Source organism: Cephus cinctus, unplaced genomic scaffold, assembly GCF_000341935.2.
Source record: "Cephus cinctus unplaced genomic scaffold, Ccin1 Ccin1_scaffold0839, whole genome shotgun sequence".
Taxonomy (NCBI): domain Eukaryota; kingdom Metazoa; phylum Arthropoda; class Insecta; order Hymenoptera; family Cephidae; genus Cephus; species Cephus cinctus.
This window is the reverse complement of record NW_014333427.1, coordinates 101,760-121,375: the sequence shown is the minus strand read 5'-3', so window position 1 is coordinate 121,375 and position 19,616 is coordinate 101,760. Positions and strand designations below refer to the sequence as shown.

Below are 19,616 nucleotides of genomic sequence, written 5' to 3'. Positions count from 1 at the left end.
GCTTTGATTGGTCAACTTTGACCTGCTCCTATTTAAAAACTATGACCTTTCGGAGAAAAGGAAGGTCATTTTCGTGATCAGTGGTGTTTCCCGAACACCGCCATATCCCGTTGGTCAGGTAATTTCGGAACACCCTGTATATAATCCAGTAATGCAGAATTCTTCAGCCGTCAGATAGCGTGTCGACCCAGAAATAAAACTTGGACCATGAAAAATCGGCTCATTGGCATCTTCCTACTAATCTTTGATGTTATCAAACCAGTGAGAAGATATTAGCAAAGACGTCATTCTCATAGTGCAGGGTTTTAGAATTAATTAATCAAATTTATGTATCCTTCTCAAATATTGCTGATAACCGCAGTTATTATAAAAAGCGTTCGAAATCTTTGGAATATAAATAAATTTACAATTCTCTATCAATTTCCAAATGTCGAAGAAATGTGAATAAAAAAGTAAGAGATAACATAACTTAATGAATGGTAGCTTGTATCTTTAATTTTAAGGCACAAAGACATTTAAACAGGTCATTATCTTCAATATCTAATCTTGACTAACCGAAATGGATATAAGGGGTTAAGGAAACAAAAATAAAAACTTTTTCATTAACATATAAAATGTCTTTCATACTTATTAAAAATATATGCTAAAACAGAATTATCTGTGTATAAATAAATATAGTTTACATTTATATATACAGTCAAGTGGTCGACTCGCGTTCCATTTCCTTTATTTAAATAAATTGAACTCTTGAACATACTACCATCCCCTCTCGACCCTTAAGAAGAAAAATGTACTCAAACAGTATCCTATATGTCGTGTCCATTTTGAATTCTTCATTGGAGCGCGAGTCGGACCAGAATCTTTAATCTAGTTAAAACGCGCCTCAGACAATCGAAAAATCTTGCACAATATATATATAAATAATTTCTCTATAAATTGTTCGCCCATCTCTTTTTTTGTCACAAAAGAGTCGAATCGACTCGAGCACCATTGGATTGGACGTGAGCCATAAGAGAAGGCATAAGATTTGATAATTAAATTTCAATAGTAGAATCACTAGCAGCCGAAATAACAAAAATAAAAATAAAAATTTCTCTTGCTATAACAAGACATTTGATGCAGTTATTCACTCAATTTCTATCGATAGTTTTTATCCTAATATCGCGTATCCTTCAGAAAACTTAAGAACACAAGGAACACCGTCCTGCCAACTTTAACACGTATCATCATCGCACATCGTTTAATTCGCCTTCTTTAGAGTTTTTATCATCATCCTAACGGAATCTTCGTAAGTCAGAGTTTCGCTATACCTATTTCTATCTTCTTCGAGTCACTGCGCATAAAGAAAACCTTGAAGATTTTTGTTTTATTGTAACAGTCGTTAATCACACCACTGGAACTCTTGATTTCGCGCTCATTGCGTTTTGCAAGAACCGAACGATCTATATATTTTTGACTGATACGAATAAAGGAAGAGAAAAATTTATATTCACCAATGACTCAAATAAAATACGCAAGAAATATTCAAGATTAATAGTGAATTCAAAATTGAATGTACTTAGTGATACTCGAAAGAGGTACTTGCGTAATAATTATATGCATCGAACGGAGAGATCATAGGATACTTAATTCCATTGCGGTGAAATATGAGTATGGAATGACTTCGTGAAATCTCGAGGATTAAAATCATCACAATGTTGAGTATCTTCGTCATTGATGTCTCGCTAGGTTAACCCAGACCCAAAACGTATTTTGGCAGATTGAAGGCGAATCTTGGTATGGCCATCACCACTGACATCCTGAGAATAGTAAAAAGACTAGTTAAATATTATCAACGTTTGTTTGCAAAAGGAGCGTGATTTGATTGTGGAATATTTTTTCCTGGTCAAGCTAGTTCCACAATCCTTGAATTGCCAAATGATTTCCGAATCATTATGCCAGCCAAGCATTTAGTATTAAGTACTGTTTTATGATGTGTAATCCCAGTGGGCTTGGCCATTGGAATCGCACTTGGAATTTTAATAGAAGCTCTCGCTCACGTAGAGACCCGTGAGCATGTCATGAATGATCAGCTGTTAATTCATTTCAAATTTACATAAGAGAGTGAATATTGCCATTATTTATAGATGGTTAGTGACTCTTGGTGAAAAAACTGTGATAAGCTGATCTTTTCCTTTTTTTGGGTATATTTACAAGGTAGAATCAAATATACTAATTTCATTTTTTACTTACTATTATCATTAGATGTTGAAACAGTTGAATCCAATTACCATGATTAACTCCAGTTCCATTGTACAGTGTAAAAAATAGAGATTGAGGTTTAGTGATATATGTACAGAAATTACTGTAGCAGATGTCTAAAATGTGATTATTAGAGCAAAAAAATACCTTAAACCATAGTGTGAATTATATTTTTACCATAACCATGTTATACCATTATTATTAACCCTTTGCACTTGAGATTTTTCTATTTTCTATATAATTTTCTATATATATTGATTCCTGAGAGAAGACAATCGAGTGCAAAGGATTATATAGTGGCAAATAGAACTATTGTGTAGTGCTGAAATATAAGCGGTAATATTTATATACAATATATATATATAATTATACTAGCATATCTTTCCACTAACAGCGTGATAATGTTTTATTAGAAATATAAATGTGATCTTTGTACACAGTTTGAACGCATACTTTAATTTATGATGAAACTGTAGACTGAACTTATAAGCTAATGTCTTTTCTAATTAATTAATTATTTTATGCCTAATGAAACTATTATGGTGCAAGTTGTTTCATAAAGCAACTTTAGAATCATCTGAATGATAAATGGCAGACTTAATATTACTTAAAATATTACTGTAAAGAGGATCTTTTCCCTTCACATGCTGTATCATATTATATCATGTAACCTTCCAGTGATGAAGCTTGGTCTGACAGACATGATAGATGTACATACATTTCTCACAGCAAAAAAAGGGCACTACCCTTGGAACTATAACGCTTCGTAGAGTGGTTTCACTAACTATATGAAAACAATGGATAACGAATATGGAGGGCACAAAGAATCTAGCAATAAAATGCAACATTCCTTAATACTTTTATGTGTATATATATATATATATATTTCAAATTTTCTCTACTAAAATATATGTATATCAACTCGAATTATTTAAAAAACACAGCCGTGAGTTATCTTAGTAAAAAGTTGTGCCCGGATAATACAAAACTGCTATAGACATCTATCAAATAAATATTACGCATTGTATATTCTGTAGACATCTATGGAACTTTGTTCGATCCGTGTAATTAATATCTATGCCATAGCTTAAAACAATTATTATATATAAATGTATGGTTATTACTTGTATTAGACTTATTTTGGCGTGCTTATTACTGGGAATACTATAATGTTAATTTTAAAAGATAAATGTTATGAAGTTGCTTAGATTGCTTAAAAATTAACACCAGGAGGTGGGCAAGCATAAAGTACTTGTGTGGTGTATAAGGTTTTACAGTTACGTATCGACGTTGTTAGTCTCAATGTCACCGGAGTAAAAAGGCCTATAACACCAATTTGGTACGTACGATAATGCAAGCCCGTTGTAAATCCAAGCTCGCCAGCCCGTTCGCGTTTCGCCATCTATTCTTGATTCTAAGCTCTGACAAAGAGCTTTCCTGTCGTGGCTTCTTCCACTGCGTAGATCGCACAGTAGTCGTTTCCGGCATTCGTCATTGCAGTTTGGCCTCACTGGAGAATTCTTATAGTAATGTCTAAAAGTGAATATAAGATTTCAATGTAAAGCTTGTATAACTTAAATACAATAAGGTAGCGAATATTAATTACTTGTAGTAAAGGTCGAATAGCGAAGGCTCATTAGTCATTTTGTCTATCAAGGAATCCCAGTCTCTTGGAAGTAGCGATATCATCTGATAAGCCTGACGTGCACTGTACATTTTGTGCCAGATTGGATAATCATAAAGATTTGCCTCTTTTAGATTCATTACCCAAGTTTCGTGATCCACAACCATCTGAAATATTCATGATTATTTGAGCATGAGTCAAGTATAATAAGGATTTTTTTCTTCTTATTATGGCTCACTTACCCTGGTTGTTTTAGGATGATCACCATCTACATAGTATATTCGATAGCCAGGATTGAGATCATAATATGGTGACACAGAAGGTCCAACGTAAGCTATACTAAGTGCTCTACCAAGATCCGTAGTATCGTAGAACAATTGAAATTCATCATAATGGGTATGTCCAAAAAATTGAGCAGCGATAGTGGACTCGTATCGATTAATAATATGATAATAATTCCTGGACCATACTTTCAGACAATCAGAATGTCCTGGTGGTATGTGACCAATTATATGAACCTTTTCTCCATTTATTTCAGCACCCTGGAGCTCATAAACGAGCCACTGCAGTTCACTCACAGGATCGGTACTATTGATTAGGAGCCACCAGTTCTTATTGTTACAGTAATTCATATTGACTGATAATATCCTAAATCCTGGTCTAACGAGAACAGAGTAGAATGCACCTCTGCGTACAGTATGTGAGACACCAGCAGGTAACCATCGTCTCCATTGTTTGTCAAGTTCGTCATAAAGCCAGGAAATTTTATTGTCGTCAGGAACGAATGGTGGTGGAAAACTACCAAGAGGAATATTAAATAAAACTTTCTATTCATAATTCCTTAGCATAACATGGACATTTACCTATTAACTGGTGCACTTTCATGATTACCAAGTGCTGGAAATATTGGAATACCTGGGAAAATTTTAATCATTTGCTGTACAGTTTCACGAAGAATTTTCAAATTCTCTTCTCGAGTTTGATTCCAGACATCATGTGGTGGAAGATCACCGGTCCAAAGAATATAATCAATATCCTAAAAATCAATATAAATACTCATTATCATAGTAATTTAATTGCTTACACAGTTGGATATTTTCTTTAATTACATATTAATGGATCCAGAATATCCTAAATTCTTTAGATATAAAAATGTACTCACCGTATGAGTATCAGCAATATGCTTCAACATATGATCCACGGTTCTTTTAGGTGTATCACATTTTCTGTAATCACCCCATCTGCCTGCAGCAGCAGATGAAGTCAACGGTGCGCCATTTGTTAAACGACAGCATAATGGCTCGTTGCATTCAGCATTAGCACCTTCCTGATAGTAAGGATCGTAATGTGTATCTGATATATGAAGAACCTTGAATGTCGGTGCACCTTCCTTAGGTGAAATAGGTGGTTGAATTGGTGGTTTATTAACAGGTGGAAAAGCAACCTCCCACTCATGTTGAGGATTATATGCATCGTCACAAGCATCACCTATGACAAAACTACATATCTGTGATGGACCCATGTTGATCTGTTTCAAAACATATACGACTTCACCCTGAAAGAAGAGGATTAAGAATATAATGAACAGTTAGTCAAATAATTAATTAATGATTATTAACTTACACCAAAGAGTAAAGTGACACCCTGGCACACTCTTGGACTCTGTATTTTCAGAGACACACAAAACTGATATATACTGTTCATAATGTCGTCTTCGCTTTTCCCAATTTTTATGTAATGTTGCAGAAGACCAGCACCGACTTTACAAGCTGTGCAGGAGACCTTTGACATAACAGATGTTTCGACCTCCATCATGACCTGCCTAAGGTCAAGTAGCCTTAGAGCCTTATCCACGAATCCAGAAAGTTGACCACTCGATTGAGATGTTTCCATGTCCCACAGCATCCGTGAATAATTCATCTGAAGTGACATGTGTAAAGTATTAATACTCTCTATTTCCTTACACCTCTCTTTCTCTCTCCGCTAATACTTTCATTAAAACACAGCATCTTAACGCTGATCCATTAGCTCATCGATTAAAAAGCAGATAAAATTATTCCCAAGCGTAGAAATGAGTAGGCATCATGAAGTGCTGTGCGTTGCACTTGTAACGGCGACCAATGGTGAAAGTATTTTGATACTGAAAGTGAGAGCGGTGACATCGTGGGGGATGGAAGAGAGCATCAAGTAAAAGAAGAACGGAAGGAATAAAGAAAGGAAGTGAGCTAAGCAAATAAGGAGTTCACACTAGTAACACAGTGAGTTAATCAGACAATAATAAGTACGGTGTGAAAGTTAATCTGCAATTTGAAATGACTCACACCAAGTGAAATAGTCAAACGAAAAACTAATAACTATCAGCTGTTTATTTATGATCCTTGATCACTTGTGAAAGTCCCATTACTAATTCTGAATTAATTGCATACACAATATCTAGGATATTCCTCATCGTCATCCTTACCCTGATCAATTCTTCTGAACTGGTGCCATTGATGACTACGTTAACGGTTGGTGGTAGATCACGCAGTTTCCCATTACCCAAAAGTAATGGCATACCAATCCGATCAGTGATCCTATCCTTAGCTTCCATCCATACGTCGGCCAGCTGTGTCCAATTGGTGCTTGCAATTTCCGCCTCTCGTTTGGCACGACCGCGAAGTGGACTTCCTAGATTGAACAAGAATGAAGTTTGCCGTTACATATCCATTTCCAGAACTACCAGTAACTTATCAACTATAATCCAATAAGAAGAAGGTTCACAAACCAAAGGCTGTCCAGTTGGTAGCGGCAAGATAGAATAAAAAGAGGCCGCTTATGGATATCCATCTTTGATGTGGCATACTACTTTGTACTCTTTGGTATATATTGTCACCTGAAACACAATAACAGTGAGCACTCGAAATCAAAACACTACCACGTTTTATGGCATTCACACATGAAGAAAAAACTCTCGCCAAGCGTATAAACGTGTCACTGTTACAAGAAGGCACTTTAAATTTTAGACAGGGTCTGCGGAGTACCCATTGATATACTGTTACGTTTATGTGGGTCAGCACTGTGTATTTCGGTCGGCTTTTACAGGCCTTCAGGTATTAATCGTATACTGACTATGGAAACACCATGAAACCTTCAAGCTACCGAACGAGCTAATGCAAAAATGCTCATCATAAAAAACAGTCGATCCTTATTTTGCTTACTGTCTAATCTCCGTACTACGTTCAGTGACGCAATTACAGCGATACTCGCTATGCATATGTATCTTTATTTTAATAATATTTAACCACGCGCGATATACGAAGTAAAAATTGTCAGATATTCGTAATTCGAAAAGCAGATAACAAAAGTAGTGTAGGACATTAAGTATAAACAGTATAGTATGAAGAGCATGCGAGTATCACCGTTATTTGACCCACCGAACGATTCAAACTCGATGTCTCACTGAGTTAGCGCACGATACTCCTGGTACACAGTGTCGCTGGTACTCGTGGCGTTCCGATGGAATTTTACAAATTATTTCCTTTGATACAATCGACGACCATTAATAACATATGATAAGAATAATAGTAATCGGTAGTAAAAAGAAAGCGTAATGTTATCAGAAAATGTATAAGTCAGACAAATAGATCTTTGTTTTATTGTTTGAGACACAAGAAGAAAAGCGATAATGGAAACTGAGACAGAAACCACAAAGAATGTGTTGACGTTTTATTGCCAGGGAGTCAGCCAGCACGCTGGCACACATTCCTCATGCTCATTCCATGGGGGTGGCGCAAATTGCGTGACGTCCTACATTCTTTTTCACGACACATTCGCTGCCATCGCTACAAGAGACCGCCTGTTCCGGGATCACTGAGAATTTCGTCCGACGTACAAGCTCGAGATATCCTTTCGCTGATGTCATTGCTACTGTTCCTGGTCCACTTTCCTCATTTATGTACAGTAAAACCTCGTTTATCCGAGGCAATGTGGGGAGGAGATACCACGGATAAGCGAAAACTCGGATAACACGGAAAAAAATGAAAAATTGGAAAATTTTAATCATTTTTTATGTATTTCAAATGGTAGCATGAAATTTAATCACAAAAGTATATAAAAGTGAAAATCTAACGAACTTAGATTAATCATTGGGATACAAAGCATTGTTACTACATGACGTGTAACTTGTCACTAACGCGGCTTAAGAAAGTCCGTGATAGAGTACCCTTCCAACCTGCTCGTTCGTTTTTAGTTGCAATATTTCGCTATCGTTTCATCGATAAGAGGTCACTTGCATTACTTTTCGGCTATTCCTCAATATATTTAAGAGCTAATTCACGGATAAGTCCGTTGCCTCGGATAACGCGGAGATTCGGTTAATCGAAGGTCGGATAAACGAGGTTTTACTGTATATGCATAGACATTCTGTCCTTTGTGTTACTTTTGTATCTTCCTCGCGAAGTGCATTATTTGGCATTCGTGTTAATAGAATTAAGTTGTTTTGGTTCGTTATCTTAATAAAAATTGATAACCAGTGTATTGATAAGATAGGATTTTAAATAAATATACCAAATTATATACTCCATGCTTACTGTTGGCATCCTTTGTTTTGTTTCTGGGAACAGACCGTTCTCCGTTCACAATGCTTACTGTTTCCATGTCTCTTCAGACTTTGTGAACTTTGAACTGTCAGTGTCTTTCGTTGACCATGTCGATTATTTTATTGAATATAAACATTAGCGGTAGCCGTTATCTGTTGGCTTATCGTTATGTATCTCCCACTATTAACAATTTCCATCACAAACTGTTTGTAAACATTGGTGGTTACGATGGGCTGTATTATTTTTTTTTCGAAATGCTATTGTGCAAACTGTCGCAAACGTTAAATATACGTATATCGTGACCTAGAATGTACACATTACATTTCTATTACTTCCAAGTTCCGTCCGTATTGAAGTTATTGTAGGGGTAGTTCCTATTAAGGCGACTAAGGTATGTTCAGGATTATGTACAACGGCAAGATGTATAATATCCAAGGATAAATTTTCACTTTGCAGAACATAATGGCTGCGGAACGTCGAAGCAGTATGGAACAGGTATTAAATATAGGAAAAACAAAATAAAAAATCATTAACCATCATTTTCACAGTCGAGAAATTACGTTCACTTTGTAAAACAAGACACGCTTTTCACCTTGTGTTTTGTGCAGCTACGATGCGTGCTCGCTGTATGTATGTGCATGCAAAAGCATTAAAATGTATTTCCTCCACCCATGGTTGCCATTACCAACGGCGGCCTTTCTTTCCTACCGGAGAAATTGCGGTTCGATCGGAATAGAAAGAAAAAGGATGAATGCGGCGTTTCGCGATAAAATCGCGATTTTACGTGCCTTGCACAGCAGCTACGCGAGAAATCATTAACGCGTTTAAGAGAAGCATCATTGTATTTTATTAGGGAAGGAGATAAGGGACAAGTTCATTAATCATTCTTATCGCAAGCTTATACGCGGATAAGAATAATTTTCTCGAGGCTTCAAGCAAAATAATATGTATTGTTTGCACATATAATATACTGGGCAATTTTTTTTTTTTCTTTCAACGTCTTCTTCACCATCATTTTCAAAGAAGATCTTATGGTTCGCTCGTAACCAGGTGACGCAGCTGTAATATTCATACAAGGCATGCATGACTAAAATTGCCATTTAAGGATTTTTTTGTTAAAATTCATAAATTCTCAACTTTTTCAAATTTTTCGAAGCTGAACAGACCGCAGGTACTGCTTTGTCATAGTTTTTTTTTATTTTTACAAGAACAGTACAAAATTTATGATATTTATTGACGACGCCATACTGCCGTACATGGGTTGTTTGCGATTTACTCATTTTTTTCATCTTTTCATTACTATTTCTGATACGTTATAATTTTCCAGAAATTAACGATCGTCTCTCTTGTCCTTGACACGTGTTTCAGCTGAATTCCTATTTTCTATGGGTATTACATAATAAATATTATATACGTATCCCCGTGATATTCTGAGAGTAAAGAAATGTCGATCTGTTTTACCGACAGTAATTAGCAAAATCTATTAAATTATTGAGAACTGATGTTCAATCTGCGTCACTAGATATATTTGATAAAGGGGTTAGAAATTCACATGACATATCTCCTGCAACACGGAAGGTAGTATGCATGTCATAGTACGTGACGTCACGTTTTCTCCCGGATATCATAATCGAAAGTATAGTTAATAATTTATGACTGGGATGACTATGATGAGACATCAGTTCCTTTATTTTAATAAGAAATTGCAAACGCACGTTGACCTTCCTTCTAATATTTTCGTTGCTTCCTTTTTAAAGTAAACAGTTTGAAAGACAAAATTACAGAACGAATTTGATATCCGTATGAGTGTGCATGAAATTTCGATATAAGTATAGCTGTGCTATTTTTCCTATACACGAAGTATACATCGGGTTACACAGTCGGAATGCATCACCTGAATGTAGCGCACCAAATTGATTCTCATGGCAAAGCTATGTTCAGGTGGTACATTTGGCCTGAAAAAAGGGATATATTGCAAAAAATATTGACCGACCGAGAAATGCTATTAAGTCTTTTTACGCATTCTTCAAAAACACGTGTTATTCCTTTGTGACTTGTATTCTCGTTTGACCATGACTCACGTAGTATCGTAGTCTGGACTGGAGGTTATTTCCCGCGCGAGAGGACAAAGAACTGACTTGGAAAATAAAGATACAAAAATGGCGGGGCTCGTGGGATACAACTGCAAGATATTTCACGCAATCGAATTACCGATGCCACGCGAATTCCAAAGGACTGGTAATTCAGTGGTTTAAAATGGATATCCACTGAAAAAATATATCCACTGAAAAAATATATCCACTTTTTTTTCCATAAATTTTCATAAGAATTTTTCGAAGACACGATTAAGAAAAAAGTAATTCAGACAAGACGATATAGCAATTATGTAAAGCAACCGTTGTGTTCACGTAACTTTGATATTTTTATCTTTTATTTCAATTCAACATTTTTTTTTATCGACTCACATACTCATTAGCTTCTTTAATTATCGACCAACAAAGATTTCACCCTGTATTCGATACAGGGACGCGATGATTATCAGTGATATTTACTGCCCGATTAAAATTTCACTACGACCGCGATTATTACCCAGGCATTGTTTCTCTCGTTTTCTTTTTCAACCAACTGACTTTCGGTCTCCGGAAGAAGAGAATGATTCTGCGCTTGGCGTCGCGCGACTAACGAGCGTCTTAATAAAGCCATTGTAGCACGTAGTACGGGTTTTCAATTTTTACAAAAGAAAACCGAATAATTTTCTCACCTATAATCTTTCAACATTCGCAGCTGCGCCAGATACATTATTCAATTAATCAGATTTCATTTAATTCATTCAAAACTTCATTAAACACTTGCACCAATATAATAACCTTAAATCTCACGCAGGAAGCCTGGGTACTAACAAAGTCCTAACCAAAGAACAATCTAAAACCCTATAACAAATACAAGAACAAATAGACGTCGAATCTTCATTTCAAACTCAGTAACAATAAAAAAGGAAATTATTTGCAACCACGTACACGTGCAGCCTTTGTAAAGAATAAATTAGAATGTGTATCAGTTCCTGTGTTTAGACAGTACGTCAATCCACTTGGCACAAAGAGCAACGGGCGACATCTACGAGAAACTTTATATATCTATATACGCAAGTGAAAATAATTTTGAGTGTCGGTATTTACTACGGAAATGCGAAATCACCAAAGCTTACACGCGGAGTGCTTAGAAGACTTTATCAATTAAAAAATTCATTAGTCCAAAAAACGTATAGAAATTCTTATTGAAAATTTCAAACTAGCCAATTTTAATCTTCGATCAATTTAACCGTTAAAAAGAAAATAATATTTCTGACTATAGTCATACCTCGACGGTACGTTGTGTTGACCGATGTTGTGCCTACTAACGTAAGTGGGCTTAGTCTCAGGGTACGTTTCGGAAATTAACTGAGAGTGCTGTACGTATATCGTCCCTATTTATCCGAATGCAATTAAGAGAGACAATCGTGCTCACAATATTGGCAGTACGTTTCGATACGTACCCTCATTTTTACTCTCCCCACCCATTCGATTTCAACAGGCACTTGATTTACGTAGTTTCGACTAATTTTTATCCCGGAATCTATTACGACGTAAGCTAGGGGTTATGGCTAAACATGAATTCGACGAAGCTATTCAATTGTGGCTGTACGTGTCTTTTGCTATCGTCAGGACGTCCGAACGTCGTTTAATCTCGTTGCGAAACAAATGACGTATATCGCGTTTTCGTAATGTAAAGAAAAACACAAGTAACGCTTCTATTCAAATTGCCAAACGAGCGTATCTCCTACAATTTGTTTCCGCTATGGCCGACTCTACGTTACTGTACAGACTGTACTGTAGGCAAATACGTACAGTCGTTGAAAAATGTACTGCAGTGCAATAATACAACACTGTCATTAGAGTTTACAGTGACTATTCGTAACGATGAATTGTGATTTTGACAGTAAAGTCGATAAACGGGATTCCTACTAATGGAGGTTATCGGCAGAATTGTTATCGGTTATTGACTCAGGTGCGATATTCAAATTCCGATTAAAAATTGTTTTGCAAAATAATAATACTGAAATGTTCTAATCTTATTAAGTAACACTTGATGTTACGTAAATTAATTATTCGGAAAACAATTTTTTTTAATCATTTTTCAGATCAACAGCGACTAAAATACAAAAGTCCAGTTGCATTTGCCTTAAGTAACCTGCAGTTGGTTAGATGAAACGTAATTGATAATGATAGGCAGAGCATGTCGCACGATGCGCATGCGGATGCTTATCGCACTTGTGTGAGACCAGCGAGTGGGAACTATAATCATTATACAATTGCGTATAACGAGATTACTGCGGGTTCCAAATGACGGTATTACGAAAACGAAGCTCAAAAAGTGTTTGTACAGTATGGTACGCATGGATTGATCATTGATAGAACACAGTGATGAATATACCAGAAAGTTTTAGAAAATATTTTATGTGCACTAGAGAGAAGATAGCCAAGCTTTCACTCAGGATTATTTCCTTAGGTCAAACGAACACAAAGCGTCCAGTCAATCATTCCAGACGGCAGATTAAAATTATCCAAATATTCAGAAGCGATACAAAAGGCATGAAATGCTTCTTAAATATAGCCAAAATATCCTGAAATTATTACAGACAAATTCTCATTGTTGATTACCATATTGCCAAATGTTTTGTTTAAAATAATAATCAGTTTCAAGATTTTCCGGAGAGCAGAAATATTTCAAGGATTTAGATTGACATTTTCAAGCTTCTCCGCTAGATGGCAGAACGTAAGACAATAAACCCAAATACCAAGCGCTCGCTCGACTGTATACATTATCGTAACGTTTTTTACATGATGAACTTCAATTTAAAATGCGTCAAGGTAGCACAGGAATAACCTTCAGTTTTTTTTTAACTTCTGCAGTCTAATCAGATTATTTTCACGCTAAGATCAAAGCGATTGATGAATGAAATGATTTCATAAGAATTACCCAAGATAGGAACACGACGTACGTTTCTCGTTATTGCAGAAAAATTGTATAAGGAAACTTGTGGGATACTTTGTTCAACGTATTCGATTCAAAAGGATAAGGATTGTCATTTATGAACACAGTTATGTTGAATAAATATCTATTGGGCGTGAACAATAATTTACAGGACATGGAGGAAGAAGTAAAAAATATCGTTGAGATAAGTTGCATGTAAACCCCTTGTAGTAGTTTGAGGAAAAATATTGGACGAGAAAATGTCCTGGATGAGGAAATGTCCTGGACGAGGAAATGTCCTGAACAAAGAAGTGTCATGGACAAAAAAAGTATGCTAAACCATGAAATATTCTGGGCGAGGAAGTGGCATCCAGTGAAATGTCCATAACTTATTTTTCATAGAAAATAATTGTAGAAAAAAAAAGGAATTAAGTAAACCAGATATTTCGTAACTCCAAACTGCTAAGCTCACTAAGAAATCCAAAGGTCTGACGTCCGACCATTCACAACCATAAACCCTGAATAGACTAGGGCGCATATCGAATAACCATAATACGTACGTTTTATCATATTTAATTATCCTCAGTACGTTCTAGAATGATTTTACTCGTGAAGCATATACCTCGTTCATTGTTATCGTAAAGTCACCTGATATCACCTGATAATCCTGACAAAAGTCATTAACCTTCCTGCGCCGAGATGAGAATGTAAATAGAAAAAAGTATATACAACAAATGTTTCTTTTTCTTCAGAAATTATTAATTCATGACGATAAAGACACTCGCAAAAGAATAATCGAGACTAAGAACGAATGACTCATGTTACACTCACCAGCCCTGAACGGATGTGACAATATCATTTATCAGTAACTATTTAAATAAATGAGCAAATATTAAGTAATCAAAGACCTTGCGTAATTATAATTTTGCAACAGAACAGTAGCCATTTCTATGACACACTAAGCTAAATAAACAACAAAAATTCAACAACGATCCGAAACCCCAGACGTTCTGTTCTAAGCATTGTACGGTACGAGTATTTACAAAGCATACAATCAGGTACGAATACACAAAATTGTGTAGATCAACTTTCTTCGATGGATCCATGCAAGGTAAAAGTATAATAACAATAATAATAACGTTCAAGGTCACCCATTTTCAAATACCATCACGAGGATAAGACCCAGAGACATGGCGTTAGGAATGTGACCTACATGACGAAAAGGCCGTCATACACGCTCAAGTTTTCCACCGTGAACGTTAATTATTGACAAGTAAAAAATACGTGATAAGTTAAAAGAGGAACAGTCACCCAAAGCGTTAAGAACCGAAAGGGCCGCATGGCGTTTTGACCTGAATGTGGCTGCACCTAGGTAAACAAAGCGGCCAATTCCCAACCGACATTGAGCGGTCGTTTGACTTTTTCTACTGAGAAGCGTCCATCTTTATTCGTGCCTGAAACCCAATGGCCAATCGGTTCCCGTGTGGCCGACGCAGTAGACACCTAACCTACTTAAGCGTCGCTCTCTCCGTCCCTGACGTCAGCGACTTCCATTGCCAGTAACTTCACCGAGAGGAGCTTCCCTACCTTCAATTTTCCATAGCACTTTGGAACGTGTTGTAACTTTGCCATTGAGAAGTTACAGATATACGTATACTTAGGTATTATTCCATTCTTATCTGATCCAGAATGATCTGATTATTTATAATAGCTATGCAATTTCAACGTTTATCATTCTTATAGAAGGGTTAATTAGAACGTAAAGAGGATAACTGATGGATTGATAGTTTTGTGCTGGTAGTGGATTTAACGGAACAAGCTACTTGGTGAGAATTGCAAAGACCGTTATTACGACGCTGGGAACTCGAGCTGGTCGGAAGTCGTGCGTGAGTCGTGGGAAAATTTATGGATATTTTGAGCACGTGTTCTTTACAGGCCTACTGCTTCAACACATCGGAATTTGCATGTCTGATCTGACGGCTCGACGATACAAATGTTTGGATATCTGTTTAATTGTTTGGGAGAGAAATGGGTTATTGGAGTTTTTTCTTAAATGATCTGATTAGTCAGTTTTGTTTCCTATGTTACGAGTATGTGCTGGGTGTAACTAAATATGTACTTGCTAAAATTGATAATAATATATTTCGTATAACATTCTGTGATTGCAAGAGGCAATACTTGTCTCTTGAAATAAATACAAGGTATACTTGATCAGTATAAATTTTATTAATACTTCCGTCGTGTACGTGGATATTACAGAATTATGTTTTGACATTGAGACAATTATACAATAAGAGAACATGTGGAATACTTACGCAATAAAAATGTCACTGACGATGAGGCTCATGGACAAGAGTGGTGTAGATTGCTGTTTCTCAAAATAGAATACTATCTGAATTCGTAAACACTGACACAAAACACGCGACGGCTTATTTAGTCAGGTTAGGAGGTAGACATGGGATTTAGACGGACAGGGTATTAATGTTTGTCTTTACCGGGGTGGCATCACGGGATCCTTAGTTTATTTAATCACCGTGGAGATCTATCGACCTCAGAGAGTTTACGATTACCGAGCAAACTCTCACTGTCCACCTGTCCGCACTGACGGGCCAGTCTACACTGAGGACCAGCGTGTTTACTCCCGCTCTACGTTTGATTTCTCGAACGTGTGGATTGGCCAATTTTCAATGCGCCAACCAATCCACGCACCGGCGCGTAACATTGAAAGTACGAAATGTCGTAAGCATAATGCTGTGTCCGAAATCTTGCCCCGTTATCAGATTCTACAAACTCTTTTGGTTAAATTATATATTAATATGCATACTAAAATTATATGTGGTATAAATTATTCTGACATGATGGGGAGACACGTCATCTGTCCTAAATAATATAGTAAGCAAATCAAGGTACACTACATCTACGATGAACCTGTTATTAATAAGCGTTAGGAGATAAACTTGGAATTCTATATACTCTATCATAATATGATAGCTATCACGAATAAGAACTGTTATCAATTGGTATATATTTTCTGTTGGTATTCATTCTACTCCACGTTCGTTCGATACTCGTTTCACTTCTTACAATACCATCGGTCGGTACTACAGATAATTACCGGCAGAGATGCTTTATGGGTAAGTGTTTTTTTAAACATTTCCCGCCGTTACTTCGTCATCCTGTCACCTGTGACAGGATTGGTTGCTGTGGCTTGTGTACATGACAACCGGCCGGTGCCGGCGCCGTACCGTGAACTCGCTCCCTACAATCATTCATTCACAGTGCGATGCCGAGTGCGTAAGACGCGTGTCGTCCACGCAACCGAAAACAGTTCACGACCGGTACGGCCGTAATCCATTACGTGAAAATGTGACAATATCGTAATAAGTTGAGAGAAGCTCACCCCGAGCTGTGAACCATCGCTAAGTGTTATCAGTGTAAGCAAGAATATCATCGTACACTATAAATTCAATAATAGGCAAGAAAAGGAATGCCGCAAGCTGTCACTTCTTCCAATTAAGGTAAAGCCAATATTTTCACACGTAGCATATTGATATAAATAGTAAAATTAAAAAAGTAAAATGAATCTCCAAAATTTTCAAATTTACTCCAATAACTCAAATTTTCATGTTTCTCAATAAACTCTATACTTTCAGTTAAATTAAAATTATCAACTCAATGCAAATTGAACTGGAACACCATTTCCTACATTTACAATCTTAATTCTACTTGAATGTTTAACGACATTCCAACGGCTATTGTGTCCAATACGTCTAGTCCAAGGTACAATATATATATTTATTAAATTAAATCAATTTCTCCCCGTTTCGCACGATCGCACCAACGACCACCTAATCCTTCAACGTTTCAACCCAATTACCAGATTCAACAGTGACAGACCTAATTCACACAGTAAATAAAAATCTCATCACATCCCGACCATAAATCATAAGTAAATCATCGAATCAAAGTACAGGAATGCGCACAGGAAGACCGTCTTACACCAGAGCAATAATCCGAATGACGGTTACGCCACGATGACAGATCACAGTCGACTTTTGTTGTATGCACGGGTGCAGAAAAATAAAGAAAAACGAAGCAAGGTATTCAGTTTCCACGAACAAAGGATCCCATTGAGTGGGCGCAGTGGCGATGCCGGTAGCTAAACAAAGTACTTCATTCGCATAGGGATAAATAGAGCAACCATCCACTTTGCTTTCCGATCCTACAGTTTGAACCTGACTCACAGCAATTCAATGGATCATTCATTATCGCATTTCCCCGTAAGGCAATTGCTGCACGTAATGACCCTATCAACATTGAGGGTCCTCTTCGACCCCCCAGAATCCACATCGATACGATTTATCAGCTAAATTGCATATGGCGATGAATTGTCGATTAATCGATACCCGCAATAGTCAAATATCAGCGGAGGAGCATGGAGAACCACTAGAACTTACTGGACTAAATTAATTGAACTAAATCTATACTCCTCATATATTTCAATGACTTTAGATTTCATTAATGCTTAATGAGAATCTTATTCGTAGAACTGAAGTTGCTCTTCTAGACTGAACATACCTCTCGCTATCTCAATCCGATTCAATCTGGGTTATGAGCTTTGCTGTTACTCTGTATATAGGGTGTTACACTAATTTTCATCTTGCCAGGTGCTACGCGTTCCTGACTCAGCATGCACTTATCGATAAAACAAGGCCTTAACCTTATTTGGAGTTTCGATCACGATAAAGGGCATCGATGCTCAAGTACCGCCGAATTTTTATAAAATCGAACGGAAGATGGATTTCACAGGGTTTCGATATTTAGAGGGAAGTCAATAAGTGGCTGGATAGTCGGAATGATTAATTAAAAAAAAAAATATGTATAAAAAAAATTCAGTTATCGATTCACATAACGCGATACAAATTCAGGCAACCGGAACGACCCCACAGTGAGTAATGAGCTGGCAGCTTTTAGACACACGGCGACTAACTGTAGGTGGAATTGCCAGGTGTAAGCGAGACTTTCTAGAGTGAAAAAACCTATAGCCAACAAAACGCCTGACCTTTGACCCATCCTCTCAAACCCCCAATCAAAAGTTCTTCCGTAGCGACAGGGTGAATTTTTACTAACCCCATTGTCAAAGCAACTGAATAAATTTTTCCCTTTTTTTTTCCCGTCCAACCTTTCAAATTTTACATTTTTTTTTTCTTATTCATACTCTCGCGCCTCAAGCCTTCGTCTCTATGCTCGCTCTCCGACTCTCTCCTCTTCTGGACCATTTTACGAGACTACTTTTGTACGAATTAGCTATTACCATAACAAACCCTCGTTACTTCTACGTACTTAGATAATACGGTCTCTTCACCATTGTCGTTACCTGTCCCATGGGACCGAAAAAATTCATCTCCGAGACAAATTTTCTACAGGTCGATTCAGTCGTACATGGAAGTTTGTTACAGTAAATTCAAAAAAAAAAAAAATTATTAACCTCAAAAAAATCCTTTTACTCTCGCGTCTAATATATGAGAAAATTAACGTTTCACTGACAGCTTGTATAATTTATACTAGTTAAAAATGGATCACCCTGTATACGTATAGCGCTGCCCAGACAAACCTTCCTAGAACTTTATTCCTAGTACCGCATCCAAAATAGGCCTTCCTCTCTGGCCTATACCTACTGGCTACACCGCTATCGTATCACCCGGTGCTTTATGCCCGGCACTTCGTACGCCAAGGATACTCTTGTGACCCCCAACGATTGCGGTCGCACTTGCGGCGCTGTAGTTTCAGTCGCGCCGTCCTAAGATTCCACCGACGCCGGATAAAGTTTCATGAGAATAACGCAAAGTTGTTCACTTTAATACGTCGCACGGGTCCCCCTACTGGGTTTCGTAATACGCCTCTTCCTCTCCACGATTATTCGCCAGTGGCGGCTTTGAGCTAACGGACGCAAACACCATAGGCAGATGCAACTTGCATGTTGATGGCGAAGAAAATTCAAATTAATAAAAAGAAAAAAAAATAATAAATTTACGTCACACGACTTCCGGTACAATTTGCTCGTGTACATTTTGAAATATTTCCAAATTGAGTCGCACGTGGCTTGCTCATTTATTATGATGCTTAGATCCTTTACTCCTGAGGGGTACACGGGGGGAGGGGGG

At 37.0% G+C, this 19,616-nt stretch overlaps 2 protein-coding genes and 1 long non-coding RNA gene across 7 annotated transcripts in view; 2 read left to right on the top strand and 1 right to left on the bottom strand.

Annotated features, from left to right (window-relative positions):
• Nucleotides 1–595: 595 nt before the first annotated feature.
• LOC107270834 (sphingomyelin phosphodiesterase) lies at nt 596–16,085 on the bottom strand. 4 transcript variants are annotated; one of them, XM_015746198.2, is made up of 10 exons: nt 8,434–8,693; nt 6,630–6,737; nt 6,327–6,532; nt 5,489–5,785; nt 5,028–5,420; nt 4,729–4,901; nt 4,108–4,663; nt 3,848–4,032; nt 3,589–3,774; nt 596–1,799 (listed from the first exon to the last, which is right to left on the bottom strand). In XM_015746198.2, the coding sequence occupies exons 1-10, from the start codon at nt 8,498–8,500 to the stop codon at nt 1,730–1,732; spliced, it is 2,241 nt and encodes a 746-aa protein (XP_015601684.1). In that variant the 5' UTR covers nt 8,501–8,693; the 3' UTR covers nt 596–1,729. The 4 variants fall into 4 exon arrangements, with proteins under 4 accessions (XP_015601684.1, XP_015601686.1, XP_015601687.1 ...); XM_015746200.2 differs by lacking the exon at nt 8,434–8,693 and adding an exon at nt 15,768–16,085 and having other exon boundaries at nt 1,730–1,799; XM_015746201.1 differs by lacking the exon at nt 8,434–8,693 and adding an exon at nt 11,800–12,274 and having other exon boundaries at nt 1,730–1,799.
• On the top strand, nt 12,363–15,749 carry LOC112494821. Its single transcript, XR_003060682.1, has 3 exons — nt 12,363–12,486; nt 12,620–15,113; nt 15,196–15,749. It is a non-coding gene; the product is annotated as an uncharacterized LOC112494821 (long non-coding RNA).
• A 568-nt stretch (nt 16,086–16,653) lies between the features above and the next one.
• Nucleotides 16,654–19,616, top strand: part of LOC107270833 — a 17,865-nt gene continuing 14,902 nt past the window's right edge. Inside the window, exon 1 of one of the 2 annotated variants that reach the window (XM_015746193.2) lies at nt 16,654–16,970. The gene's annotated coding sequence lies outside the window, so the exon portion shown is untranslated. Of the gene's footprint in view, nt 16,971–17,127; nt 17,233–19,616 lie in introns of those variants that run through there. The other variant, XM_025088130.1, reaches the window with a different exon arrangement.